The 27,866-nt window shown below is 41.2% G+C and overlaps 1 protein-coding gene and 1 long non-coding RNA gene across 12 annotated transcripts in view; one reads left to right on the top strand and one right to left on the bottom strand.

The window, feature by feature from the left end:
• The first annotated feature begins 596 nt into the window (after nucleotides 1-596).
• On the top strand, nucleotides 597-3,463 carry LOC117937435. Its single transcript, XR_004655152.1, has 2 exons — nucleotides 597-650; nucleotides 3,276-3,463. It is a non-coding gene; the product is annotated as an uncharacterized LOC117937435 (long non-coding RNA).
• spag9b (sperm associated antigen 9b) overlaps nucleotides 2,696-27,866 on the bottom strand; it is a 38,531-nt gene continuing 13,360 nt past the window's right edge. The window contains exons 1-29 of one of the 11 annotated variants that reach the window (XM_034861323.1): nucleotides 26,741-27,355; nucleotides 22,639-22,783; nucleotides 18,985-19,453; nucleotides 18,752-18,845; nucleotides 18,075-18,199; nucleotides 17,937-17,948; nucleotides 17,672-17,686; nucleotides 17,472-17,529; nucleotides 16,342-16,494; nucleotides 16,143-16,200; nucleotides 15,247-15,377; nucleotides 14,230-14,286; nucleotides 14,111-14,113; nucleotides 12,935-13,114; nucleotides 11,453-11,582; nucleotides 10,849-10,938; nucleotides 10,354-10,515; nucleotides 10,094-10,265; nucleotides 9,709-9,918; nucleotides 8,877-9,033; nucleotides 8,288-8,416; nucleotides 7,791-7,871; nucleotides 7,636-7,703; nucleotides 7,368-7,516; nucleotides 6,705-6,876; nucleotides 6,479-6,592; nucleotides 6,109-6,288; nucleotides 5,588-5,719; nucleotides 2,696-5,498 (exon numbers count right to left, since the gene is read on the bottom strand). In XM_034861323.1, the coding sequence (XP_034717214.1) occupies nucleotides 5,386-5,498; nucleotides 5,588-5,719; nucleotides 6,109-6,288; nucleotides 6,479-6,592; nucleotides 6,705-6,876; nucleotides 7,368-7,516; nucleotides 7,636-7,703; nucleotides 7,791-7,871; nucleotides 8,288-8,416; nucleotides 8,877-9,033; nucleotides 9,709-9,918; nucleotides 10,094-10,265; nucleotides 10,354-10,515; nucleotides 10,849-10,938; nucleotides 11,453-11,582; nucleotides 12,935-13,114; nucleotides 14,111-14,113; nucleotides 14,230-14,286; nucleotides 15,247-15,377; nucleotides 16,143-16,200; nucleotides 16,342-16,494; nucleotides 17,472-17,529; nucleotides 17,672-17,686; nucleotides 17,937-17,948; nucleotides 18,075-18,199; nucleotides 18,752-18,845; nucleotides 18,985-19,453; nucleotides 22,639-22,783; nucleotides 26,741-26,910 (3,729 nt within the window). In that variant the 5' untranslated portion in view covers nucleotides 26,911-27,355 and the 3' untranslated portion in view covers nucleotides 2,696-5,385. Of the gene's footprint in view, nucleotides 5,499-5,587; nucleotides 5,720-6,108; nucleotides 6,289-6,478; nucleotides 6,593-6,704; nucleotides 6,877-7,367; nucleotides 7,517-7,635; nucleotides 7,704-7,790; nucleotides 7,872-8,287; nucleotides 8,417-8,876; nucleotides 9,034-9,708; nucleotides 9,919-10,093; nucleotides 10,266-10,353; nucleotides 10,516-10,848; nucleotides 10,939-11,452; nucleotides 11,583-12,934; nucleotides 13,115-14,110; nucleotides 14,114-14,228; nucleotides 14,287-15,246; nucleotides 15,378-16,142; nucleotides 16,201-16,341; nucleotides 16,495-17,471; nucleotides 17,530-17,671; nucleotides 17,687-17,936; nucleotides 17,949-18,074; nucleotides 18,200-18,751; nucleotides 18,846-18,984; nucleotides 19,454-22,638; nucleotides 22,784-26,740; nucleotides 27,356-27,866 lie in introns of those variants that run through there. The other 10 variants (XM_034861315.1, XM_034861316.1, XM_034861313.1 and 7 more) reach the window with 10 other exon arrangements.

The raw sequence follows: 27,866 nt of genomic DNA on the forward strand, positions 1-27,866 counted from the left end.
ACGCCCTGCTATGCCCTGATACACCCTGCTACGCCCTGCTATGCCCTGTTACACCCTGCCACGCCCTGCTATGCCCTGATACACCCTGCCACGCCCTACTATGCCCTGTTACACCCTGCTATGCCCTGCTATGCCCTGTTACACCCTGCCATGCCCTGCCACGCCCTGCAATGCCCTGTTACACCCTGCCACGCCCTACTATGCCTTTTACGCCCCTGTTACACCCTGCTTGTGACTAGTATTGCCATTGTTCATCACACCCCCAACTGGCAACGAGAGCCTGGGTCTGTCTGAGGTTTCTCCCTTACAGGAAGATTTTCTCATCACAGAGGTTTCTTCCTAAAAGGAGTTTTTACTTGTTTCTTGCAACAAGTTTCTTGCTTCTTGACAAAGCAGACTACGTGCTGCGTAAACACACACTCCGAAAGTGTGTGTTGTTCCTCTTCTGTAGCGTGTATGCATTTGTGAGGTACTTATGAGTCATGCTGAATAGATGCACCACAGAGGAGATGGTGAATTTCTGCGAGCTGGGATTTCGACTATGTCTTCTTCTGGTAAAAACATGGCATTCAGCAAGGTCAGCATCCACCTCATTACACCCATGTGGCCTTTTGTGAAATATAAACACACACACACACACACACACACACGTAAGCAGACATTTGCACTGGTAGTGGATGTCAACAGCATTCACATTCATTACTCAGGTAGAAGTGTAGATACTAGGGTTTAAAAAAACTTCTGTAAAAGAAGTATCAACTTTTACGTAAGTGATAGTGTGAAATGACTGGTTTCAAAACTACCTAAAGTTTAAAATTAAAAGTAATGTAAGGGGGAAAAAATATCAATAGGCTTGCAGCACATTTCAAAGGAGTTGTTCTTGCATCCAAATCTGGCCCCTTTACTTGGTTTGGTGTATGACCAGTAGCTTATGGTAGCCATTGTGACATTGCTGAGTCAGTTTCGGTGACATTTTAACTTTTCAGTATTTGTGCTAATTCTACGCTACATGTCACTTAATAACATTTCAATGTTTTTATCAAGACAGTAAACCGAGAAGTAAACAAGCCAATTGTTGTTCATCGGTGACATGCTCTTACAACCACACCAGTCTCAACGTACTGTTCTGTATTTCTACTCCTTAACCTGCTATTCCACTTTCATGACTGGGCTCCATGACAACCAGGTGTTCTCCTCAGAGCTCGGGAAGAGATTAAAGCCTCTCGATCTGTCTCTCTGCCTGCTAAGCACCGGTTCAGCCTCATTCAATGGGTTGAAAGCAAGGCCTCAAATAGAACAGTGGTGGACCAATCACAGGCAGGGGAGGGGTGCTTCTGTCCTTCCAAGAAAGTCACTGGGAAAACAGGATTACAGTGTAGTTCAAGCACGCCACCTAGTGTTGGTAAAGAAAAAGTGGATAGGTTCCCTAAGGCAGGGGTCAAAGTTTTTTAGTCCAAGGGCCCATTGGCTGAAACAGAGACGTAGCAGGGACCCCTTACTACACTGTATATGTATTATTCTTACATCATGTTCTGACATACACATGAAAGGCAAAGTGAAGTATTGCATAGCCTATTTTTTTTACTTTTAAGTTAAAAAAAAAAAAAGGAAAAACGTAAAAAACAAACAATAATTTGCCGGCCCACCCTGCATTAAGTCTGAGGAGGGCGTTAAAGATCTCTGCTCTGGTCATGTGACCAGGAAGGATGTACCGAACCTGCTAGAAGTGATACACACTATATGGTATGTATTGAAGATGGAGGTAGAAGATGTACAGTATCTAAAGTGCAATAAACTCAACACAGTGGCATGTGAAACATAATTGAAGTTTAAAATAAAACCCCAGGCAAGCTCTTTATTTTATAGCAACAAAATAAGATAATTTCCTTGAAAGTAAAATTCTCATTCAGTGGGATTTTGCTTCTGGGTTTTGTACAAGTGACATAACAGTTCCATGTGGTCAAAATATTGTTAAAATGCCTTCAGATTAGCTGTGATCCCCGTATTATTTTGATTTAATTTACATTTAAAGTGAGAAGGTAAAAGATAATGCATCAAATAAAGGCTGAGCCATGGGTCAAAGTTGTACTTACTTTGATTTTAAAAAAAGTATATATATATATACACACACACACACACATACAGTATATATACATATATATATACATATATATATAGACACAGTCTATATACATATGTATATGTACATCTACAGTATGTAACCCTAATATATATCTACATACATAAATATACGTATGTATATGTACATATATGTAACCCTAACCCTATATATACTATACACACACCATATACAGTAAACACACATACAGTATATATATATATATATATATATATATATATATATATATATATATATATATATATATATATATATATATATATATATATATATATACACACACACACACACACACACACACACACACACACACATTTTAACCATAGACTGTATATTAATTAGTATATGGTTTTAACTTGTTTATGGAAGGGACAATGATCCTGGTTTAGTGAAGTGAGCCAGGTTTAAGTGGTTCTTTTGCCTTTGATTGGTCAGAGATTGTTTCACTGCAAGGTTGAAGACAAAAAGACACTTCTATAAAGAGTCAGCTCTTTATCTTCGGCTAGCTGTTAATCGCTTCTGATGAAGACAAAAAGCATTGCAAGTAGACAGAACTTGCCAACAAAAGTTGCTTTAATTGACTGTTAATAATGAGTAAGGCTTAGGATGCTGTAGAAGTAAAGGGTGGTGTTTGTATTGCTAACCTGGAAGAGAGAGAGTCATACAGTATGCAGATGAGAGGGATGGCAGACCTGTGGGGGAGGGAGGGATGCTCCATCGTGCTGTGGTGGGATGAAGCTGCTTGCTAATCGAATATAGTTTGCCTTCCTTTCCTGCGTTAGTGGAAAACTGATTGGGTCAGAGTCTGTGGACAGGCTGCAGGGTTTCCACTTCAAAAATCTAAAACAGGCCTGAAGCAAACCCGCCTCACGCCTCTCCCCTCAGACATAGTGCATAGATGAGTAAGGTTACCTTCTACAAAACAAATTCATATCCTTTCAACAGCAACAACTGTTGTCAAAACAATAAACCCAAGCAATGCTCATGTTTCATATACAATCATATATATATATATATATTCATCTTCATATTCAATGTACAAAGATACATTCTGAACTGCAAAGGCTTGATCATTGTAAATAAATACTGAAATGGCTAAACTGCAATAACATTTCATTCCTCTCCTGGAGAGAAGACACACACACACACAGACACACACAAGATAAGGACAGACCTCTGATACTGTTCAATACAAAGAGGACAAAACGAAGACCATACCAGTGCAGTGTACTGGTACACAGAGGCCAGAAATACATATTCTCATGTAACAACCAAAAGAACACCTTGTGCACTGCACTCAGAGAGAGTACAGTCTAAAAAACAACCAAACACAACAAAAAGTTCATAAAAACATACGTAAAACATCAGTTTGCCATCAGGAGGGGATATCACTGAGAAATTCAGATAAGCATCTTCCTGCACAAAGTGGGCAGAACAGCGCGGCAAAACCAAAAATGTCAATGCTAGAATTCTGACCTAATGTCAAGATAAGGACTGGGAGGGGGGGGGGGGTGTTGTTATGCAATCATCACTGTTGTTGCTCGTTTCCTCTCATAGTGACAGGTCTAGCACATTCTCTTCTCTTACACCCTGAAAATGTCAATTTCCAAATATGAAAGTCTAAAAATATATCTTATCTCTATGTTCGGATTTCTGTTACAAAAACTCGTGCATGTTATCTACATGGAGGCAGACTCAAAACATACTATTATTGTTTCAGCATGTGGCAAACTATCCATCTTACATTCTTTATCCTTTGGTAACAAGCACAACATTCTTTCAAGACAAAATACTTTGTCCCACCCGGGAAGTATAGTAACTTCAAGTCCTTTCAACCCTTGATTCCTAAGGCAAATATTTTTAAAGTGTCTACTAGCTGGAGCTGGTGGGCAGACTGACAGCGGAGGACTGACAGCTTTCACATGCAATTCTGGAATAAATACAAGTCTGTGGTCTATGAATCTACCAGCATTGCAAACCAAATCTAACTTAAAGAAAGGGTTTACAGTGTGTGGTGGTAGATGTAGCAGAAGACGCTGCTTTTCATTTCATAATTAAGGGTTTTGTGAATGGAGTTACTCAGACGCAAAAATGTGCCTCTAATGTATTCTCATTACATTCAAGTCACAGAATGAAGTATCCGATTTTTTGATAATTACACAGCGATTCCTGAGTAAGACTTAAGTCTACAGACACGCAGCTCTGTGAGGCTGTACTTCAACACCTGTTGCTCTGTGCTGAATGCTAACAGGCTCACACTGACAATGATAAGGTTTCCCATCTTGGTTTAGCGTGAAGGAATTTTTGCACCAAATTTCATGGCAATCCATCCCATAGTTGTTGAGGATCGGAGTTTGGGTCAAAGCAGTGGACTCAACAACACACACTACCATCCATAAAACCATGCTGCCAGCGTCGCAAATCATCTTTGAGGATTCTGAGAATCTTCTCAGAACAGTGGTACGTGGGATTAAACAACCTTCTGGGTTTTATCACCATGTTGCTGGTTTCATTTACTTTTCCGAGTGTTGGATGCTTAGCTCTGTGCCTGGAATGGAATGGTAATGCAAGCATGAGAGGCATAAACTGAATAACTTCTTGAATATTCGGAGAAATGCAGGGCTGTCTTCTGCTCAAAGAGATACTAACCTGATGAAGCTTGTGTATTGCATTTGACTTAAACAACTGGCAATCAATTCAGTTCGTCTTGCAAACAATCAAAAGCCAAGTTCTCAAAGGGTGAAAAACATGAAAGAGGATTTGGGATTCATCAAGAATCTCACACGATTTGCTCTCGCACATAATGAGTATTACATTTTAAAGGGCAGGGAAGCTCACAGATGATTCCTTTCTGTATGGGTCCAGAATTAGTACACAACAACTGAACTGATTTAAGAGAACCTGGAAACGTTAGGGAGGAAAATTCATTGGATCTGTTGAGCAAATGTAACAAAATGTTCAGTATTTACCTCAAATAATATGAGAAGACATGACACTGTTTAAAAGGAACAAATTTGAGGAAACAACAACAACATGCAGTTTGCTTCAATCTGTTTCCACTGCTCCTGTCCAGCTTACCACTGAGTTTCTGCTTGTTTCACTGTTATTGTTCACGTTTGAGGAAGAAATAAGTGCTGATCAAACTCGTGTCTGTGGAGGGGAGTCATCCACCTGAACTCCTCCTACATGGCAGCGGGTTTGGGAGAAAAGGCTAATTAGGCCTGAGGGGGGACGCAGGTCAGAGTTTAGTCCTCGCCTGCAAAGACCTGCCAGACGATGAGGTGGCTGCGCTCGGCTTTAGCCAGCAAGGGCTGCAGTTTCAATAGGGGGTCCTCGTCCTCCTCGCCGTTCTCATCACCTAGAGACACACAGAGGGGCATCACTGTCTCTAGGTCTCCTGTGGTGATTACAGAGATGCTTTTGTCCATTACATGATGCAAAACTCACCCATCCTAAAGTCGATGTAGCCTTCTCCTCCACTCATCACCAACATGGACTTGGTTCCTTCCTGAGTTGCGGCGTCTGTCGTCTTGTCACCCGCCGCCTCCCCCCCGCAGGACGCAGATGGAACTGCATGACCTGAAATCACAGAGCCACAAACCGTAAATAACAGCAAACAAGTCCAGATTGTGTTTATCTGCTACAGACCTTCTTATCGGTTTATTGTATTGGAATGAGATCTCCGCTCTCTGACTCATCCGTTTTTAAATCTGCGATGGATAATATGAGTTTGTTACATTTTATTCACAGAAAGAAGGCCTGCTGATTCTGTCATTTCATTTGAATATCACATCATATTTTACTTATTAAGTGTATGGCAGAAGCCACTTTAAGGACAACAATTTTTTTATTTTTTTATAGAGAATAATATTCAATAAAAGAAAAGAGATTTGGTCACTCCAAAGGGGTTTGATAGCAGAGTTAAGACATAACGTTGGAATATATAGAAATAAAAAAAGTAAAACAACCTGGGACCGCCGTGAAGAACTTGACAGCGTCTCGGTGACCATGGAAACAGAGCTGAGCGTGAGCCATGGAGCAGTATGGAACAAACGTCCCAGCTGTCACTTTGTCACTGCTGTCGTCGCCATAGACACGAACTGCACTTCCTGGTTGATTGAGTGCTGCATTGGTTTCCTTGTTGGCTTCCGATGGAACGATGGAAGGGAGAGGGAGAGAGTTGTTTATGATGCACTTTGTGTGTAACAAATGTGATAATGGTAACAAGGGACTGCAAACATATGGGCAGCAGCAAGTGGGAATGGGTGTGTCCGCCAGATGTATAGCCCCATTAAAAATAAAAAGAGAAACAGATATCAGTCTAGCTCTGGAACTCACTTTCTGTCAGAGGGATGGAGATGATGACGCCATTCCCAGTGCCGATCCACAGACGCTTACACGACACCATGAGAGCTGTGATCCTTACAAAAGAGAAACCTAGTTTCCCTGTACCTGAGAAAAAGAGCACAACATCTGGGCTGATGAACAAAGGCTGTCGGCCCCTGGTAAGTGCCCTCTTATGTTTCATGCATTTCAATCTTCTTGTAGGAAAGAGTGGACTGACCAAGCATCTTGCTGACGTAGGGCTCGATGTCGACGTCCTGGAGGTGCTGGAAGGTGTGAGCGTGGTACAGCCTGAGAGTGGAGTCCAGTCTGATGGACACCCAGATGCCGTCGCCGTCCCAGGCCAGCTGACGTACCTGGCTCTCCTTACGAGGGTGGGCGTCAAATGACTTCTGCAAAGGACGGAGGAAATGCAGGGGACATTGAGGGACAAAGAGACACACCGTCAAGCTGATTTGAAGCAACTATTGCTTGTGCGGGGAAAAAGAGAAGTTGAACTAAATCCTTTTCTTGCTTAGTAGGTCAACAAACCAGCAGGTAAGGCAGATACTTTATGTTTTTAGATGCTAGTGTTACATGCTGGTAGTACCCCCAACCGGCACCGTCAGACATCGCCCACCAAGAGCCTGGGTCTGTTCGGGTTTTTCTTCGCCACTGTCGCATTAAATGCTTGCTCTTGGGGGAATTATGTAAATTATTGGAATTGTTGGGTCTTTATAAATTATGTGTGGTCTAGACCTTCACTATCTGTAAAGTAATAACTCCTGTTATGAATTGATACTGTAAATAATATTGAATTGAATGGTTGACTGCAATGTGTGTGTGCAGAACTCTAAATTAATTAATTTAAAAATAAATGACTAAGGGGTAAGTCTTATCATACCTCTATCTTCATGGCTTTGGGCTGCACCACATAGATCTTGTTCCTGTAGCCACACCACACCTTGTCATGTACTACAGTCATGCAGCGGATGGAGTAGTGTTGTCTCCCCAGGTCCAACAGATGGTAGTTGGTCAGATCCCATTGTCCATCTGCCAAAAATAAAGGAAGTCATGGAAGATGCATGGTGATACTTGCAGATAAATCGTAGAAGGTAGATATTACTTGTTCAATTTAAAAGAACTTGCTGCATGTGCTTGTGTTTCCTTACCCACTCCTCTGTGGAAAATGGCTAAAGTGCCATCGGAGAGACCCACCAGTACACGCCCTTTCACATGCCTGTGGGAGAGAAAGAGCCGTTACACTATCAAAAACAGTAGCAACACGAGAAGGAATCGGATGTTGGGGTCATTTGAATGTACTTACACTATGCCGAGCACAGAGTCCTTCAGCTTTATAGAATGGAGACACCTCTTCCACTGAGCCACAGAGGAGTGGACATACACACTAGAATCAGAATAGCTCTCTTAATAATTTCATTGTCAATCAAGATTTCTTTAATTCTGGCCATAAACATAATGGTGTATTACCACAGCATGGTACCTATTCGACTAGACTTTTTTTTTAACAAACTGAACTGAACTGAACAAACTTCTTTTGAAACTAAATGTGTCTTCTGGCAACAGCCACATGCCCTGAATCAAAAACAACACACCTTTGACGTTCTACGTGCGTGTCACGTTAGGTCATGGCGGTTTTCTGCAGTGTTGCTATGACGACCAGGCATGCTCGACTCACGCACGTTGCAGTACTACTCTACAATGGAAAAAGGAGGACGGGCACCGCGGCCGAGGCGAGTCGAGCAGGTACCATTGATGGAAAAACGGCATAAGTGTGCTAGGCAACTGAAATGTAAAACTCACCATCCATTCTGTGCCCCCAGCCACATTGTAGGCAGAACACTGCTCATTTTCTGAGCCTCTTCCCTCATCAGGTCCTGCTCCTCTGCGTTGGGGTTTGAACTCACACCATCTTTCAACAGATCACTCTCCCTGGTCATCAGAGTCAGCATGCATTAGTGAGGCTGCATTTGTATAATTGTACTTACTACGGCTAGACATCTACTCCCTATCTAACGTCACCATACACAGTCAATAAACAAGGGGGAAAACAAGTTTCAGCATTGGAGAGTGATAGAACTGGATGTAAATTTGTGTTTTTCACTAGTTCTATGCCTGATACAATGTTTCGGCCCATTCTGCAGATGGTAAGTAAGGTAGCCATGGGCAAAACACACGGAGCCATTCAGCGATGCAGCAAGGAAGTTTGACTCACAGGTTTAATGCAAAAATAATTTACTATCACACATATGCCCACAGGTTTCAAGATCAAATGGGAAATTGTTTTGCAGAGATATGATAGTGTTGCTCAGTGGGTTTGTTTATGATTGCACTGATAAAACGGACAGTTTTGTAATGACACTGGGTTGTGTAATGGGCGTCCTGGTGTTACCTCTGGGAGTAGTTAGCTGGAGCCTCTGTGCTCTGCTGAGCTCCCAGTGGATCAGTGAAGACGTGTTCAGTGTAGACTCCCTTAAGGCTCTCTCTTTGGTCAGCAGGCCCTGCACTGGCCTCTGTTGCCTCTGTGGCTTCCTCTGCTGGTCTGGATTCTGTAGAGAGGATTGTCTCTTAGTAAAGTGGGCAGACTCACATGTATAGGTAATATCTATGGCGTCATTTTAGCTTTATTACTGCAGGGGCCAGATGGATTATTCAGTATCATTGTGCACTGATAATAACAGATTTATTCCTTCCCTCGCTAAATTGCAGATTGTTGTGAATGAATTTTTTTAGGTTCTTTAGAGCTTATGTTAACTTTCCTCATCCGTTTGACCAAATGATCAAAGGCAGATTAAAGCATATTTGCTTTACCAAAACATAGTCTGGGCTTGTATTTATCAAGCATCTCAGAGCAAATAATCTCCCCTAACTGGCTGAAAATCCTCAAATTGATACATTTTTGGTCCTGCTGTTAGGCCTAGAAGTATTTGTTATGCTGTTTTATTCTTTATTTATAGTATTTGTTTTGCTGATCTTAATATATGAATACCCTGTGCGGCGTCCTTGAGTGCCCAGAAAGGTGCCTTTAAATAAAATGTATTATTATTATATAAGTTTTAGCAACTTTCTTAACTTAGACCTTCATTGAATAATATCAGCTTGTTAAAAGTTCCAGTCTTGGCATTCATTTACAGTTATTTCTTTGAAATATATATTGGCCCCGATCACAGAGAACACACTCCTATGTCAGGTGGAAAGAGGATTGACCAGTAAACATCTCTGACCACTGTCTCCGTCTTCTCCTGGACTGGCTGCTGTCTGAGGAACAGCTGCTGCTCCCTCAGCTTCACAGCCAACAACAGTGATGCCTCCGAGCACGTCATCGCCGACTGCAGAGATGCTATCGGTTGATTGTGATCCGCCATCCCCTGCTGGTCCTGTCTCAGAGTTAGGAACTACTTCCTCACCAGCTGGGTAGTCTGTCTCTCTTGCCCCTAAATAAAAAAACAAAAACAAACATACATTTATAATCATGAATAAGAAAACTTGACATCCCTCGTAAATGGTGCAGTTCCTCTATGGGCCACTGAACACAATACGGATGTCAGCAATAAAAAAAAAAAACTCTCTTCCACTGTGCATCAGATGCACATGTATTCATCTGCTGACCTGGAACACTGGCGATGCAGAGGACGTGGGAGTTACACACAAAGAAGCTCTCCAGGATGTTTCCAGCCTGGTTGCCGTCAATGACAATAGCTTTGGTGGTGGACTGGGTGCTGGTACAAATCCAAACCAGCGACGACAACTCATCCTGCTGCCGCAGCTCCTTCTGCTGCTCCTGCAACAAGAAAAAGTGTGATTTGAATTATTTCTTCTTAACTTCCAAATCACCATGTGTTGGAAACAAGCAGAGTCTGTGTGTGTACCTTGAGGTCTTGATCCAGTTTATCCAGGCTGCTCTGAGATCCTATTTTCTTTTTAGGGCTCTCTGGTCCGGGGATGTTGCTGTAAAACACGCTGGCTCCTACAATCGAACCTCCATCTCTGGTTTTACCTCCAGAGAGGTTCACACCAGCAGCACACCACAGCTGAAGCACAGACACCCAGGTACAGCCGTCAAATACAATGAGACTATCCCTATCACACTACTTTGCTGTGTTGCAAATCTCCTGTGAGCTTTCATACATGTATGAAAACTATCAAGAAAATGACCTTATAATTAAATGCAATGCAATTACTAGAATGGTTTTCTACAGTGTCTGCCTAATACTGGGCTAAAACATTGTTTTATATACTGGTTTTAAGACTAGTAGTCTAAATAAATATGTCCTTATTGTTGCAGATAATATGAATTTTAAAAAGCCAATACAATATTTGTATGCAATTACAGTTATTATACACTAACAAGCTAAAGTAAGTACCTTCATAGAAGCATCTTTTTCATCCAGCGGCCTGAGGAAGACAGGAACAGGTAGATTCTTCACCTTACTCTCTGTCTGGCCACCATTGGCCTAAAACAAAATACAAACACCACAATCGCATTACAGCTGGTTTCTTTTATAACTTACAACAGCTCTACCATCATCTAAAGAGGAGCAAACAATCTGTTATGAAGAGAGAAAAAAAAGTCTGGAGTGCTCAGAAGTTGAAAAAAATGATTATGAAGGTGGTCTTTGAAAAGGGAACAACTTCAAAGAGAAAAAAAGCAGGTCCAAGGTATGAAAAAAATGAAAAAAGCCTTTAATTAGATGGCTATTTCATATCGCAATTTTACATTAAAAGTAGAACTGGGCACACATTGTGTGGTTCCGTTGAAACATTTTATAAGACTTGGCAACCCTTTTTTGATATTGTAGAAACTAGGCAATACATATTCCTTTGGCTCTTACCTTAACTCTTAGCTATGATAACTACCTGAGGTGAGATGTCAATAGGCATGTGCAGCGGCTTCTTTAAACACTGAGTTAGAATGCTAACAGAAGACATAAACGGCTACTGCAAAGGTTTTGGTGCTCATCTCCTTACTTTGTATTTCTTAGGCAGACTCCAGCCGCACGCCTGCACTCTGCCGTCCTCCTTCTGGACGTGGTCTTTGACTTGCTGGTACTGAGCCCTCTTCTGCTCCCGCCTGGACACCACATTACCAGCTGCCACTCTGCGGGACAGAACAGCTCACTGACAAAGATGTCTATTGTTGAACGGTTAGGGTTTCCATAGTGTAAATCCTTGACGTTCCACTTCCGAGATTGCTTCATTGCCAACAGAAAATACACCTGATTTTACACATTTAGGCTGGATATCTGTTGACTTGGGTTTTTTTGTGTTAGCATTTTAAACTCTGGTCGATTTATGAGTACGGTCCAAAATATTTTCTTCTGCTGCAGGGTAAATCCAGACAGCTAGCTAGAGATGTCCAAACTGAGTTTTCTGTTGCACAACTAAAATAACTTTGAAACGTACACCTGTTCCAACAAAACAAGTTCCTTCCGAGGCTATTTTGCAGCAGCAATGATATTTTTAAGAGACCAGACATATACCGTGCATTGACAATTACTTCATTGAAAAAGTCTACACACCACAAGGTGCCTGGTTACTGTCAATGTTATTTTAAATACATCCGCAAGTCATGTTAATTAAACATGCCGTCCTGCTGATAGGAGTGAGTTTCTAAGGACGCTTTCACACCTGCAGTTTATTAATGTGGTCCAGAAATAAAAATGTAATCGTCTTTTAGACCTTGTCCAGTTTTTGTTCACACTGACTTTTTCAAACTAGATTTAAAATCTTGTCTCCTTGCCAACCAGTACAGTTGTTGCAGTTTAAATCCATCTTTGTCTAGACTTAAAATCTATGTATTGATTTATTTTAATTCTTACTATATTCACATATCTCCAGTCTAACCTCCTGTGGTTGGTGAGTCCATTTGGAACAGACTAAGACCCAGGTTCTAAAGAGGTCACTATAAAGTATTCTGCAGCAGGTTTCACACCAACCGAAATGCATCTAAGTTAATCTGAACTGCACCAGACAGTTAAAGTTTGAAAGCACCCCGAGACAGCACAGCGATCCAATTTAAAACTTTGAAAGCCATTAGAATGTGTTTCAGCAGTAAGGCCCCATCCACAAGACAGATCTGTATGCTTGAGTTTTTATAGCTTGGCATTGTGCACCACGTGCATGCTCTTGGGGGAACTGTTGGGTCTTTGTATATTATAGACTGTGGTCTAGACCTACTCTATTTAGAAAGTGTCCTGAGATAACGTCTGTCAGGATTTAAAACTAAGGATAAAATATAATTGAATTGAGCAAAATTAAAATTGTAAAATTGTGTTTAAAAATGTTTTTGTTTAAAAAGCGTGATGCCCGAGATAGTTGATGAGTGGCCCCTTGTTCCTGTTTTTGAAATGTTCTTGAAATTTTAGTCGATGCACCTTATGGGGTTCAACAGTGCCTCAGCATACACAGGTAACAGTGACACACATTTTCATTTTACCCTGACTGACTTACTCCTCATTGAGGAAATCAAAGGCTTTGCTCTTGTCACTGGGCAGCTGCTGCAGCGTGGTGCTCCTCTTCTTGACGGACGGCTGAATCTGAGAGGTGGGTGCATTGTACTTGACGTTCACTGGGGCATCCGTTGCCGGCTTCTTGGCTGCCCCGCCCGACGAGCTGAACAAACGGCTGAAACTGGAGGTGTAAGGGTGGGGAAGTGGAGAGGAACGAGAGAGGAAAAAAAGCACACAGACAAACGTATAGCGGGGTGGACACAAGCAGTAGCTCCAGCGGCAGAAGTAAGATTAAACATTTAAGGTAAAATTGTTCCCTTTTCTCATGCCAACACACCATGCCAGCTTTCCCACAGGTAGACATTACTGTACATGTCCCCATTAGCCAGAGCAGCTGTCTGAAAATGCTGAGTGCAGGGTTAATATTGGGCACAAACTAGGATGTTAGTCAACAACACAGAGCAAAACTAGACAGCACTTCATTTCCACCTAACTCTACAGTGAGAGCACACAGTATTTAACCCATTACATCCGACAGTGTATATACAGTCGGCATCAGATGTTTCAAATGAATACTTTAGCATATAATATATGGCTTTACGTTTTATGATAGGAAATGGTAAGTATATCTTAATGGGTTTATTTGCTTTGTTTGACCAATACATTCCACCCTTATTCCTGCATTCCCTCCCATCTCTGTAGCAACCCTCTCAACACACCTCCTGCACACACACATCACAACACCAGCAGGATATAGAGAAACACACAGAAACAGGGTAGAAGAGATGGTGGATTGGTCAAATTTTGCTTCTCTCATACACACAACTGTCCCAATCCCATTGCCAAAAACCTGCCCCAAACAATGTCTTCCTTCAAACCAAACTCATTCCTTTTGAAACTTAACAAAGGAGAGCAGGGATCGGATAACAGAATTTCAGTTATCAGATTTTGTTCCTCTGTGAGCAAAGACGTGCATCCCCCTCATACCCTCAAAAGAGTCTGTCACGTTTGATATTTACAACTTTCTTTAACTTTTAATAAATACTTGTGGCAGTAAAGCAGCTCAGATGTGAGATCAGAGCCACTGTTTCCTGGGTGGCTCTCGTCTGTTAAGAGATTTTTTGTCAAGATGAACATCACAAGGTAGACACTGTTAACATGTCAAAGATTTACCTACATCCTGGAGAATACAACATAGAATATGAAAGAAAAGCAAAATAAAACCCATCAAAAAACACAGTAAACAAACTGGGGCTGATATTTGAGAGCTGAACTGAAAAGAAAACAGGAGCTTACAACTGCCAGAGGCTGGATTTCTTCTTCTCTGGAAGAGCTGGGTTCTCCTTTGAAGCCCTGAAAGAGACATTTCACTTCGAATCAAAGGTAATGCTTTCGATGGGGTTTTACAGTCACTGCCTCCATTTCCACTTGAAACTTCAAACCATACAATTCTTTTTGATTAGTTATCTTTGTATTATCTCTTTGTGGATGGTTTGTGTTATTGTATGTATGTGTGTGTTAAGGATCAAGCAAAGGAAACTAGGGGATTGCATTCAATTACAACGGCAGCACATTATGATCAAATAATCGCAGTGTGTAGAATGTTTAACCAACAACGGCAAGGATAACACCCTTAACCTGAAATTAGGGCTAAATGATTAACTGTTTTTATATCAAAGAAAGCAATTTTCTGGCAACACAACAAAAACAAATCTTTTCTTTGTCTTGTGAATATGCTCTATGCATGCCGGCTTCTGTACTACTTACACTATGCCAAAGATGGTTTTGTGGAAGAAGAAACATCACTGTGTATCACATTTGATGTTGGGAAAAAAAATCTTTTTGCTATTCATAAAAGACTAACAAAGTGGCGAGTCTTCTACTGCAGAAACCATCACATCAGTTATTGAATACATTTATCAGAATCTACCTGTTAAACTTAGACCTCATCGTTCAGCCTAATTACCTTAAAACTGTAATATATATATATATATATATATATATATATATATATATATATATCTTGTATATATATATATATATATATATATATATATATAGATATATAGATATAGATATATATCTTGTTTCTTTTTACTTGGCTGATTGGTTCTTGCCATAATATGAATTCTAACAGTTGTCCATTAGGGCTGTCAGCTGTGTATCAACCTGACTTCTGCACAACACAACTGTCTTTTTACTACCATGTAGAACATGAATACAGACCTGCAGTTTGACGCATGTGGTAAGAAAAACTTCAATTAGATATTTTCCACTATTTGATCAGCCCAGCCTCTGTTCCTCCTCTCTTACCGGATCATCTCCGTCCATCTGACAGCCTCCTGCAGCTCCATTAGCCTCTCCTTATACTGGTTCCTCTCCATCAGGACTCTGGCCATCTCCACCCTGGTGAAGCGCTTCCTCTGGGCTGTAGGCACATCGCTCTGCAGGCACAACGCCGGTTTAAGTCCACTGAACCACTATTCATTACATCTACAGATTATATGTAACCCATGCTCACATTTGGCCTTTTATTTAAAATCAGATGATCAATACGATGACCATGAAGTAGGGGTGTAAAGATTCATCAATCTGAATTGGTATCTGGTTGTATTATCCCAGATACAGCTACATTGATACACGGACCCCTGCATCGGTCTAAATGAACCCAGATTTGGCTGATGGCCTCGTTCTGTCTTTACAAATAAGTTGGCTGTAGCTTTGCGGTCAATTCAACAAAGCTGCTGCAGTATGCCCAATGCTGTTGAAAGAGATGGGTGTGTGTTTATGGGTGAATGAGACAAAAGAATCACCATTTGTGGGATGGCAGGGATCAGCCAATCAGTGCTTTTGTTTGGGTTTGCACAAAAAACGTGCCAAGTAGACTGCTAGGTTTTGTATACGGAGTGAGCGGTGAAAGTGACTGAGGGGAACACGTGGAATACGTACTAGCTGCGGTCTGTGAGTCATCCATCCATGTGTGTGGTAATAAACATGTGAGTAGACTGCTATCAATACATATGAAGCTTTTTAAGGGGAACACTAAAGGTTTTGTTGTAATAGAATTTTTTGGCATTGAAATATAACTATTTTGAGAAATTTAAAATCAGGTTCAACCTTTACAGTAGGTAGCATTCCACAACAACTTGTACTGCTCTAATCTATACAGGTGTATCAGACACAGAGTTCACATTAAATCTCTCACTCACATCATTCTCGTTGTCATTCTTGACCTTGTTTTTGGAGGCCTCGAGCTCTGCTCGAATCCTGCAGGTGAAATTCAAACTCAAATTCTAATTCGCAACCACGTTTATACACACTTATACAGACTAGATATACCAATAGAATGGTAGGCAGTTAGTGTTGCATATTGTGTGTGTTTTGAAACCAAAGTCCAAACCAACTCACTTCTTGAGTTCATCTTCTAATTCTTTGTTCTTGTCCTCCAGTTTAGTCTTGGCCTGAGTGACAGCATTTAGCTCACCTTGCAGAACCTCCTTCTCACAAGTCAATTCATCCATTTGTGCTATCAGGTCATTTTTCACCACATTCAAAGCATTTCTGAAAACAAAGAAACAAGCATATCAGCATACATTCTACTGGGATATCTAAATTAAACACAAGGTGGCAGCACTGTCCTGTTTCTCAACAATGCAAGGGGGACAATTCAGATTTTATGTATTCATGAAATAGCTTTTCAAACCTCATTATCAATCTCTATAATAAAGTGCAACAAGGTGTAAAAAAAAAAAAAGAGAAAAAAAAAGAAGTAGCACCACTTGAAACGAGGTCTAACTGAAGAAACGTAATTAATAATTAATATTCGTAAGTCATTGAATGTCTATTAATTGTTGCTTTGATGTGCATAATTTCAAATCAAATGAGAAAAATAACAAGACTACAATTTTTACATCCAAACTGCAGGTGCATAAGTAGACACTGCAAATAGGTCTGGGTAACAGTCAGACACTTTTTAACCATATGCTAAACACAAAGGGCAATATCAAGAAACAATAACAACAAGCATATACACACTAAGTGGGGAAGGTGTTGCCACTATTGGGCATGTAACCTTACATGGCCCACTAAAACTGAAATGTTTGCAATATAGTTCAGTTTCAACAGTAAAAAAAAAAATATTAAATTGGCTGTACTCTAAATTCAGAGCATTAATATGGCAGTATGCAACTATTTACTATGAAATGGAGTGGAGTAACGGCATCATTAGCATAGAATAAAAATCCCACTCCCTCTGTGCGTGCTGTTTTCTGAGTTTGTCTGTTCTTTGTTTTGATAGCCGGTCATGCTGCATGTGTGAGCGTGAGTGCTTTGTGAGTGCATTGTTCCTCTGTATCTGACACCAAGGGGCGGGACAAAGCGGCGGTATTTAACAACCTGGGGAACAGTCTGTGAGAGTCATGTTGCGGCAATCTTCTAAATATCGAGTACAGCCCCTTTCAGTGTTTGTTATTATATCCGGCTGCTTCAATATTTGTGGGGCAGAGATGGCTTCAAAAAAAGAGGTTATGATTACTAACTTGGTCTCCAATAGCTGGGCATTTTCATGGATGAGATGTTCAACTTCCCGACCCATACCTGAAAATGACCACCCATAATGTGAATACAAAATATTTCATCTTATATGCTTTGTCGTGAAAGGAAAAATAACAAATATTGAAAAATCGCATCAATAAAAAAGTATTCCTTGCAGACCAACATATTTTTCTCTCAGTCTTACCTAGAAAGTTGTAGTCTGAGAGTCATGCAAGAGATAATGCAAATCAGAAAGATGTTTATAACACTGTAAGTAAGTTAAATTGGCTCATTTGACTAAAACTGAAGTCTATAGTATTACTGCCCTTCTCAACACAGTGGCACTATTCACTATTCTGCACATCCATACGAAAGGGGGGGGGAACTGAAAGTGAACCCAGAATCAAGGACACAAATGAGGAGAATAAGGAGCTGGTAGAGAGATCTTCAGGGAATTCATTGATACACACCAGAAAACTCTTCTGTGAGGACGATAAAGCCAGACAGCCAAAGAAAAGACAATTCAGAAAATTCAACAGGGGAAGAAAGCAGTCTGTAAAAGTAGAGATTATGATGAAATTACGAGATCAAGTCAGGATGCTTCTTACCCAGCATGTCGGCGCCTTCATCCATGTCTCCTATCAGGTCGTTTCCTGCCGACGACAGCTCCTCAAACAGAGAGTCAGTGTTGCGGTCAAACGCTAGATTCTCTATGCCGCCTATAGTTGGTGTGCTGGGTGGACAGATAAGTTAGAGGGAGGAAATTGATGAAAGAGGCATTGATACTGCAACATGATTATTAATCAAAATAACGCCATCATACAAGTGAACACAGCTTCTACTTTGAACACTATTGTTTCTAACACTTTAGTACAAATGGATTCCAAACTAAGATGATGATGTGTATTTGTTGGGCAGTCATTCTGAATCTATGTTTTTCAACAACAAATTCCATAACCGACAGTAAATTAATTCTAATAACAATTACTACCTAATATACTGCAACTTATTCCTATGTGACTTAGAGCTCCACTGCTGTCCAAAATACTATTAAAAACACATTAATGAGCCAGGGATAGAAAGGGGGGGGACAATATACTGTTTAAATATGGGGATACCACATAAACAATACCATATGAAACGATACTGACGCATCGTTGGTTTTGGTCTCCTCATGGGATTTGTTGAGGAAAAGAAACACATACTCAGAGACATACTCATCCTTATTAAGGTTTTCTTAATTGTAGGATAATGATGATAAAACATCTGATCATGAGTCCTGTACCTTGTTCCTAAGCAGCCATCATGGTGCATGTCCAGCTCGGGAGTGGACTCTATGATGGCCTGCACCTCAGAGCTCTCCTGGTTGTGTGCTCCATCTAATGCAGCCAGCAGAGATACAAATCAGAGGAGTGAGTACACTCAAATGGCAGATAGATGATGTTAAAGTGCTACTAGTCCTGTGTTATAGTCATTATAGATATAGGTGTATATAGGTGTTTTAACTGCAGCATTAACCATCACCTTTGAGGGGTGTAGTGGCAAAGTCCTGACTATCGTGTCCAAGCTCACCCTGCTGTCCTCGCATGGCTGCAATGTGCTTACTGCTCTTTGGTGTTCCGTGGTTCCTGTCTAGGTTCTTGTTGAGCCCATCTGAAACTTCCTGCTCTACAGACTCCATGGCAATATCCAAAGAAGCAATAGGCACAGGTGTGAGAGAGGCAGACCCTTCGCCCTGGTGGGACACAGGACTCATTCCGGTGGACACTCTATCATGAGGAGATAGCGGTGTATTGGACTGAGAGTTAGCATTGTGTGTAGATGTGGGAGTGTTTGATTTAGTGGGACCACCCTGAGAGGACATGGGGGTGTTGGATTTGGAACCTCCAGCTTGTAAAGATACAGGAGTTCCACTTTTGGAAACATTTCCCCGGTTGTTGGGAGTACTGGACTTGGAGCCTCCGCGGTTCGAACCGGCCAACTCATCCTTAAAATGGAGGGGGAGAAGGGGAGAAGAAGAGAGTCAGAGGATAACAAGGAAAACAAAAAGTAAAACTATGATCTTCATAAAGTCAACAATACATTTCAACTAGTTAAACATTATGAACCTCCAACACGTTAAGCTGTAAATACAGTTAGTGTGCAGCACATTTGTATGATTGCAAACCATACAAAATGACACAAAGTATAAAAGAAAGTATAAACAAAACAAATATAACAGAAGTCGGACCAAGCAAAATAAATCAAATACTCAATTCCCAAAGTAGATTAAAAAAAGATAAACGCTCAAAGAAAGTCCACTCCACAAAGTGGACGTTGATTTTGTAAACTGTAGCTTTACAAAAGAATCTTAATTCAAGGTCCCCTTGCTAGTTTTTTTCCAAAGCAAGTGGACCTTGAGTGAGGATTCTTCAAACAGGAATCTTTTAAGAAAACTACATTAGCACAAACATGTACATTCATTTTGTTGAAATCAAATTAATGAAAATAATAGAGGTTAACACAAACTGTGCCAAACAGTGTGCACCTTTCCAGTGCAGCTAACACCAACACAAACATAAGAACATGCAACCAGGACACTCCATGTTTCACAAATCACATTCATTATGGCAATGTACAACCACAATCAAAATTAGGTTTGGGTGTCAAAACAGCCTTTAAAAAGCATACATCCTGACAGTTTTAAGAAGTTATGAGCCCATGTTCTGTCTCAAATAGACCTTTTCACAGTAGATAATTTGACTTGTCATAGCAGGAAATGCAAAGGAGTAACAAAGACCATTAAAAATGGCTAAGTTGCATTGACTGTCCCACTAAGCCACTAGCTTTGGCTAAACAACACAATAGGCCTACCCTGACTTAAGCATGTTTACACCAGGCGCTGCAAGTAAAAGGCAAGGAGAATCATTAAGGATCCATACCACACAGGTAACAGCTTTTCTCCCTGTTGAGGTTGGGAAGAAGGTACCGGATAAAAATTGTGAAAACTTTGAATGTGTCAAGTGCAGTGGCAAAAACCATCAAGCGCTACAACGAAACTAGCTCACATGAGGACCACACCGGGAAAGGAAGACCAAGAGTCACCTCTGCTTCGTGTCTTTGTCCAACGCAGAAAAGGTGACCGGATGGATTGTACATGCCTGGTTTGCACCGTGAAGCATGGAGGAGGAGGTGCGATGGTGACACTGTTGAGGATTTATTCAAAATTGAAGGCATACTGAACCGGCGTGGCTACCACAGCATCCTGCAGCGACATGCCATCTCATCCGGTGTGCGTTTAGTTGGCCATGATTTATTTTTCAACAGGACAATGACCCCAAGCACAGCTCCAGGCTGTGTAAGGGCTATTTGACCAAGAAAGAGAGTGATTGAGTGCTGTGCCTCCACAGTCTATGGACCTGAACCCAACCAAGATGGTTTGGGGAGAGCTGGACCGTAAAGTGAAGGAAAAAGGGCCGACAAGTGCTGAGCATCTCTGGGAACTCCTTCAAGACTGTTGGGAAACCATTTCAGGTGACTCCCGCTTGAAGCTCATCCAGAGAATGCCAAGAGTGTGCAAAGCAGTAATCAGAGCAAAGGGTGGCTAATTTGAAGAAACTAGAATATAAGACGTATTTTCAGTTATTTCACACTTTTTTGATTTGTCAACCTGGTGGTTAAAGGCTGCATTCTTAATGAAAATGAGTAGGATAAACAGTTCAGTCAATCACTCTATCACAAGGTTTCATCAGCTCTTATAACACCCTGGTGGCACACAGAATTTCTAACACTGTATTGTTGTGATACATTAATGCCAGCGGCTTAGTCCTATTAATAGCACAGTGGCAGGAAAACAACAAAGCATCCATACAGATCCTTTGGTCACCTTGAAAACAGCCAATAATGTAATGTAGGGCTGAGCAAAAGAAGAAAATCAGATATCACAATATTATTGATCAAATACCTTCAAATCAATATTTTGTTACGATATCGTTGGGCTGTTTAAAATAATAGAACAGTTCAGTAAGTTCGGAAAAATACATGATTTGTAATGCTGTCTTTGAAACCAGGAAAAGCATATCTGGATATCGATATAAAATGTATCTATTTCCCAGTCCTACTTTAAGGCTTTCACAGAATTTAAATGAGATAACATTAGAGGATTAAGCTTTCTCCATACAGTTTTTTTCTCAAATGTATTCCCTTTTTTAAGGTCTGGTTCATCTATCTGAACACTGATGGCAGTATTTCCTTTCTTGTCTGCATGGTGTCATCACTCTTTTGTTGTTACAGTAGCACTAAGCAATGACACACACACACACACACACACACACACACACACACACACACACACACACACACACACACACACACACACACACACACACACACACACACACACACACACACACACACACACACACACACACACACACACACACACACACACACACACTAAATCTTTGGAAAATGTCAAGTCAGAGGACAAAATACAAAGAAAAGGCACTGCTGTAGCTCTTCACTGGGGTTGCCTGGTATGTCTGTGTGTGTAAAAGTTGTGAGAAAGATGTACACCTCTCTTGTACTCAGGGTGAGGTGTTCAAAAGGAGTTTAAACCATATCAGTCACATTTGCTGCCAGTTATGAAACAACTCCTGATAATGTGGGTCAAAATAACAGTTACAAAACCTTAGTTACAATTTCTATCTGACCCTGTGTAATATCAGCAAATGAATACTTATAAGGTGGTCATTAATATGCATGATGGGGCCTTGCTTGCAGCATGGTTTCCAACAGCAACAATGTGAAGACACTCTGTTCTTTCCACCCTCCTATGAGGTTAAAGGCAGGCCCCCGAATGGTACGACTTCCTCTGATTGCTGGGCTCCAAGCCACCCAGTTACACACAAGCTGCTGCTTTTCTGGACATTCTGGACACACTGAACAATCCTTTCTCTCTGAATAGAAATGTACTCGTTCTTTGGGGTTTGCATTGAGTGCTTGCATTTTGTTTCCTCAATCTTATTGAACTGGGCATGATGTCACTAGTCTGATCCGTGGGAAGCTCTGCAAGCCAACTTCAGACAGTAGCTTTACACTTTATAATTTGTGACATAAAGACATCTTTCTTTTTAATTCTTTTAAGACCTCAAAAGCAGGAACACTGTGTGTGAGCGTAGCTGGGTGTCATACCTTGAGGCTAGTGTTGGACCGTGGATGGTTAATGTTGTCTCTCCATGGCTCTGAAGAGGTGTCTACGGATTCTCTCTGGAGGTCAGGGGTCATACCATCAGTCCCGGGAAGTTGGAATATGCCCATGGAGATAGGACGCTCCCTTCTGGAAACAAAGACAAAAGATACGAGGGATGATTCAAAAGAAAAAAAAAGAGCAATTCTGAAACCTAGGAATACAAAAAGTGTCTGAGAATTTGGCCTGTTGGTTAAGTTATTAACGTAAATTGGAATAGACCGAAATCTAGACTAAGCGTCTACAGCCATTCTAGCAGCTTTATAAGGGCTGGGCTCCGGCACAGCTGTGCTTTGAGTGAAATGCTAATGTCACCATGCTCACAATGACAATTCTAACATGTAATGTTAACCACGGTTACCATCTTAGTTTAGCAAGAAAGCATGCTAACATTTTCTATAAAGTATAGCAGAGGCTGATTGGGATATCATTGTCATTGCAGGTACATACACCAAAGTATTGGACAAATTAAATTGTTAGCGTAATGATGACTACTAGAGAAAAAAGTTAGGGGTTTGTCAAAGTCATTACAATTTCTCCTGAGAGGAACATGAATGTGTGTCCTAAATGTCTGATTAATCCATCCCTTAAAACCACAAATGTCAACTTCATGATGGTGCTAGAGGAAAAGACAGGGGATCAAAAAAGTCAGTATAAAACATTATCTGGGAACCATAAATGTCTGCACAAGTTGTTGTTGCACTCCATCTTGCAGATGTTAAAGGTCCCATGACATGGTGCTTTTTGGATGCTTTTATACAGACCTTAGTAGTCCCCTAATGCCATATCTGAAGTCTCCTTCCCAAAATTCAGCCTTGGTGCAGAATTACAGCCACTAGAGCCAGTCCCACAATGAGCTTTCCTTAGTATGTGCCAAGTCTGTATCTTAAGGAGGAGAGAGGTGAGGGGCAAGGTGGAGGCTGGGGGTGTGGCCTTGACCAATTGCCATTTTGCTACTTTGAAAGCCATGATGTCTCTCTCTCATTGGTGGGCCAAATTCTCTGAGCGGGCAAAGCAGAGAAAGGGGAGATAACCTTGCCCATTATGACTTCATAAGGAGCAAGATTCCAGATCCGCCCATCTGAGCGTTCATTTCATTTCATTCAAAGGCAGAGCAGGATACCCAGGGCTCACTTTACACATATCAATATTTCTAGCCACTGAGGGACCATAGGTAGGCTGGGGGAACGCATGTTAACGCTAAAAAGTAACATTTTCATGCCATGGGACCTTTAAGATACACTATATCACTGGATACGTGGAAGCTTTCATCTACTGGTTGCGCTAACAGAGAATAACAAAGTCATTAGGATTCATCCTCTGGGTACAACGGATATGTGTAGTGAATTCTGTGTCAAGACAACAGACCAACATCCTCATCCCTAGAGCCCCACTGCTAGTCCGCCTGATTGCTTTGGGAGTAGAGACAACATTTGGCAGGGAAAGCAGTCCTGACAACAGCATCGTGAAAGAACATGTGATTTATACTGTTCAGTAAAAAGTGCAAGGTACGGAATATATTTTATAAAACATAAATCAGGTTGGACATGTTTTCATTAGTTTGAATGTTTTGACCCTCTCTCCTACAGAGAGACTGACACTTGGTAGAAAAGGCCGTAGTGTGAAGTCATGAATAAAGTTAGGTGCAGCAGCTATTGTACTTCATTAAGTCTGAACTCATTTACATAACATGTTCTACATTTCATTCGTTTTTGCTAAATTAAATGGGCAGTCATTTTAATGTGTAAGTTGTTTGGTGCCGTGGAAGCAGTTTAGCATTATGTAATCAGTTAGACCAAACAAAACTGAATGTGTGATGTGAGTCAAGACTTCACAGAGAGGTGTTGTAGCAAAGACTCCCTTGGGACCGTATGCTACTGAAATGGTAGGAAGAGAAATAAAAGCTGGTTGTAGGGCTGGGACTAGATATTGTTTTAGATTTTGGATATACTGTGATATCGTAATATGGTAAGTGTTGTCTTTACGTGGTTTTACATGCTGTATTACAATAAAGTGATGTCATTTTCTGAACTTACCAGACTGTTGTAACTGTTCTATCATTTACCTTTACCCACTATGTCATTAAATCATTTCTGGAGAATAATTATCAAAAATATCATTGTGCAAATAACATTTTGTTAAAGCACTAATAGTCAACCATACATTATCCTTGCAATATCGACATCAAGGTATTTGGTCAAGAACATTGTGATATTTGATTTTCTCTATATTGCCCAGCCCTAGCTAGTTGCCTCATAAACTCCATTACCTCCCACCTATTAGCTCAGGCAATAACACAAAGCCATTATGTCTGTATCTCTATGACTGGAGATGCATTCTGCCATGTATGTTATTAGAAGGAGGTCAGATGAGAGCCACACAGAGACAGGGAAATATCCAACAGCTCTTAAAGTGGGGCTCGAAAGTTTGGGAGTTGTGCTACACCATTCCACTATAGAGAGATACTTGTACATGGCCTTCATGGAAGAGTCATCAGAAGAAAACCTCTTCTACGTCCTCACCACAAAAATCTGCATTTGAAGTTTGCAAATGAACATACAGTCAAGCCTGATGCATTGTGGAAACAAGTTTTGTGGACAAAAGAGGTTAAAATAGAACTTTTTGGCCGCAATGAGCTAAGGTACGTTTGGAGAAGAAAGGGCACAGAATTTAAGGAAAAGAAACCTCTGTCCAACTGTTAAGCATAGGGGGGGACCAATCATGCTTTGGGGTTGTAAAATGAATTCAGTAAAATTTCAGCAAATTTTGGACGCTAACTTAATGCCATCTGTGAAAAAGCTGAAGTTAAAGAGAGGATGGCTTCTACAAATGGATAATGATCCTAAACACACCTCAAAATCCATGGAGGATTACGTCAAGAGTCGTAAACTGAAGGATTTGACATGGCCTTCACAATCTCCTGACCTCAACATAATTGAAAATCTATGGATAGACCTTAAAAGAGCAGTGTGTGACATACAGCCCAGAAATCTCAAAGAACTGAAATACTTTTGGAAGTAAGAATGGGTGAAGATACCTCAAACAAGAGTCAAAAGACTCTTGGCTGGCTACAAGAAGCGTTTCCAAGCTGTGACACTTGACAAAGGGGAGGAGGGGTACAAGTTTTTTTAACTCTGCAGGGTGCCCAACCTTTTGCAGACGCCATTTTTTTTGCTTTCTGTAATTATGAAAGTTTAAATGATGGAAATAAAATCTTACTTTTTGTGACATATAATACAAATGTCTATCTATATTATCTATAATTTGTTGCCTTTTGGAGATTTTTCCATCTTTTCTTGGCTTCTTTATGCACATTAATAAAATTTTTTACCCGGGGTGCCCAAACTTTCGAACCCCACTGTATATTAAAACTCACAAACTAGCTCACTTTTGCATGGAGGTGTTCATTTTCAAACTCCCATTTCACAACAACTCTTATCACTGAAAGTCCAATAATATTCAGTAATCCATAGCACTGAAATAAATACAATACACTCTTCACTGCATCAGACCAGGTACACACCAGCAGTTACCCTCTATCCAGTGGCTACGTATAAAGAAAATAAAAATATATTGCACAGTCAAGCACAACAATGGCTGCCACTGAAAAGAGAAGGCAGCAGGCAGCAATGAAAAGCAGCAGCCCAAAACAATAGACACACCACCATATTGAGAGGTCAGATGCTGGCCACTGATGGTGACCGATGCTGCCTTTTGTTATTTGAACTGAGGGGTTAGGGAAAAAACTCACTTGCTCATGCATAAGTCCTGCACCACTGTTTATCTGGGAAAAGATGTTAATCAAATTATGATAATCGTGCAACAGATATAAACTCTGGCAAAATTACAATATCTAACGTGGTGTAGTCTTTCAGATGATCCCGTCTCTCTTGACCTACTTTTAGAGTGCAGTCTCATACTGTATGACTATAATACACCCACACGGTAGCAACACTACGACTACATGGCTGTAAACAAGCATTATTTATACAGACACACATCACAGCTGGGAAGATGCACCACACACACACCCCACCCACACAGTACCTGCTTGCTCTGGGTAAGGAGGGTAAGAAAGGCAGGGCAGGTAAGCCACGGGTAGAGACTGAGTAGTGAACCAGCAGCAGCACTGACAGAGAGACTAGTACAGCAGAGTTGATGACCACCGCTCCCCCTACAAAGCCAAAAACAAACAGCAGCATACACCCGGGGCTCATGGCCCCCCCAGATCATGGCCCAGTGCCTTAACCAGGAGGTTGGGGGGCACAGACAATGACAGCAGATGAGGTGGGAATCACTGACGCCCCAAATTAACCTTAGCAGACCTCCGATTGGACATTGCCCACTGTAAGTATATCTACAGCAGTAGAGCAGTGAGCTCTGTATACTGCCGCTCAACCGTGAGGCAGACAGAGAGTGGGAGCAGGTCAACGCAGACAAAACAACAGTAATCCTGGTGGATTGAGCAGCAGTGATTGAATGAAGCAGAGCAGCAGCACACAGAGCAGAGGAGTAGATTGTCCACAGCGAGCAGGAAGAGGCTGGCAGCAGCAGCTCCTCTCCTCCAGTGTCTTTCTCTAGCAGGTGATACTTATTGCCTTCCTCCTCCACTCTACTTATCCTCTGGCGAGATGCTACGCAGCTGCCGCTGTGCAGTGTTGAACACTCTGACGCTCTCAGTCTGATGGCACCAACCTCCCCCCCCCCCCCCCCCCCCCTCCCTCCCTCTCTCTCTCTTTTGGGTGCTGAGACAGCTTGTTTTGTATGCCTTCTCTCAGGCTGCAGCTTATTGGCTGCAACACAGGAAGGCTGATCAAAAAGAGTGTGTGTGTGTGTGTGTGTGTGTGTGTGTGTGTGTGTGTGTGTGTGTGTGTGTGTGTGTGTGTGTGTGTGTGTGTGTGTTCACTGGAGGATAGTGAAGAGCTAGGACATACAGGGGGGTGCCTGAATGCACAAATATATTCCGTGGTCAATTAAAATATACATGTCAGTGTCATTCTATTAACCAGTAGTAACACTTCTTGGAACGTTTCCCGTTTTATGGTCTTAAAAAAGGTAAATCAGAGTGATTGTAATTAGAATATACTAACACAAATGTCACAGTGATAACATGTTTCTACAAGCTACTCTCTGTTTAAATAGTGGCATTTATCATATCATTAAGGACACACCA

This window comes from Etheostoma cragini, chromosome 21 (assembly GCF_013103735.1).
Source record: "Etheostoma cragini isolate CJK2018 chromosome 21, CSU_Ecrag_1.0, whole genome shotgun sequence".
NCBI lineage: Eukaryota > Metazoa > Chordata > Actinopteri > Perciformes > Percidae > Etheostoma > Etheostoma cragini.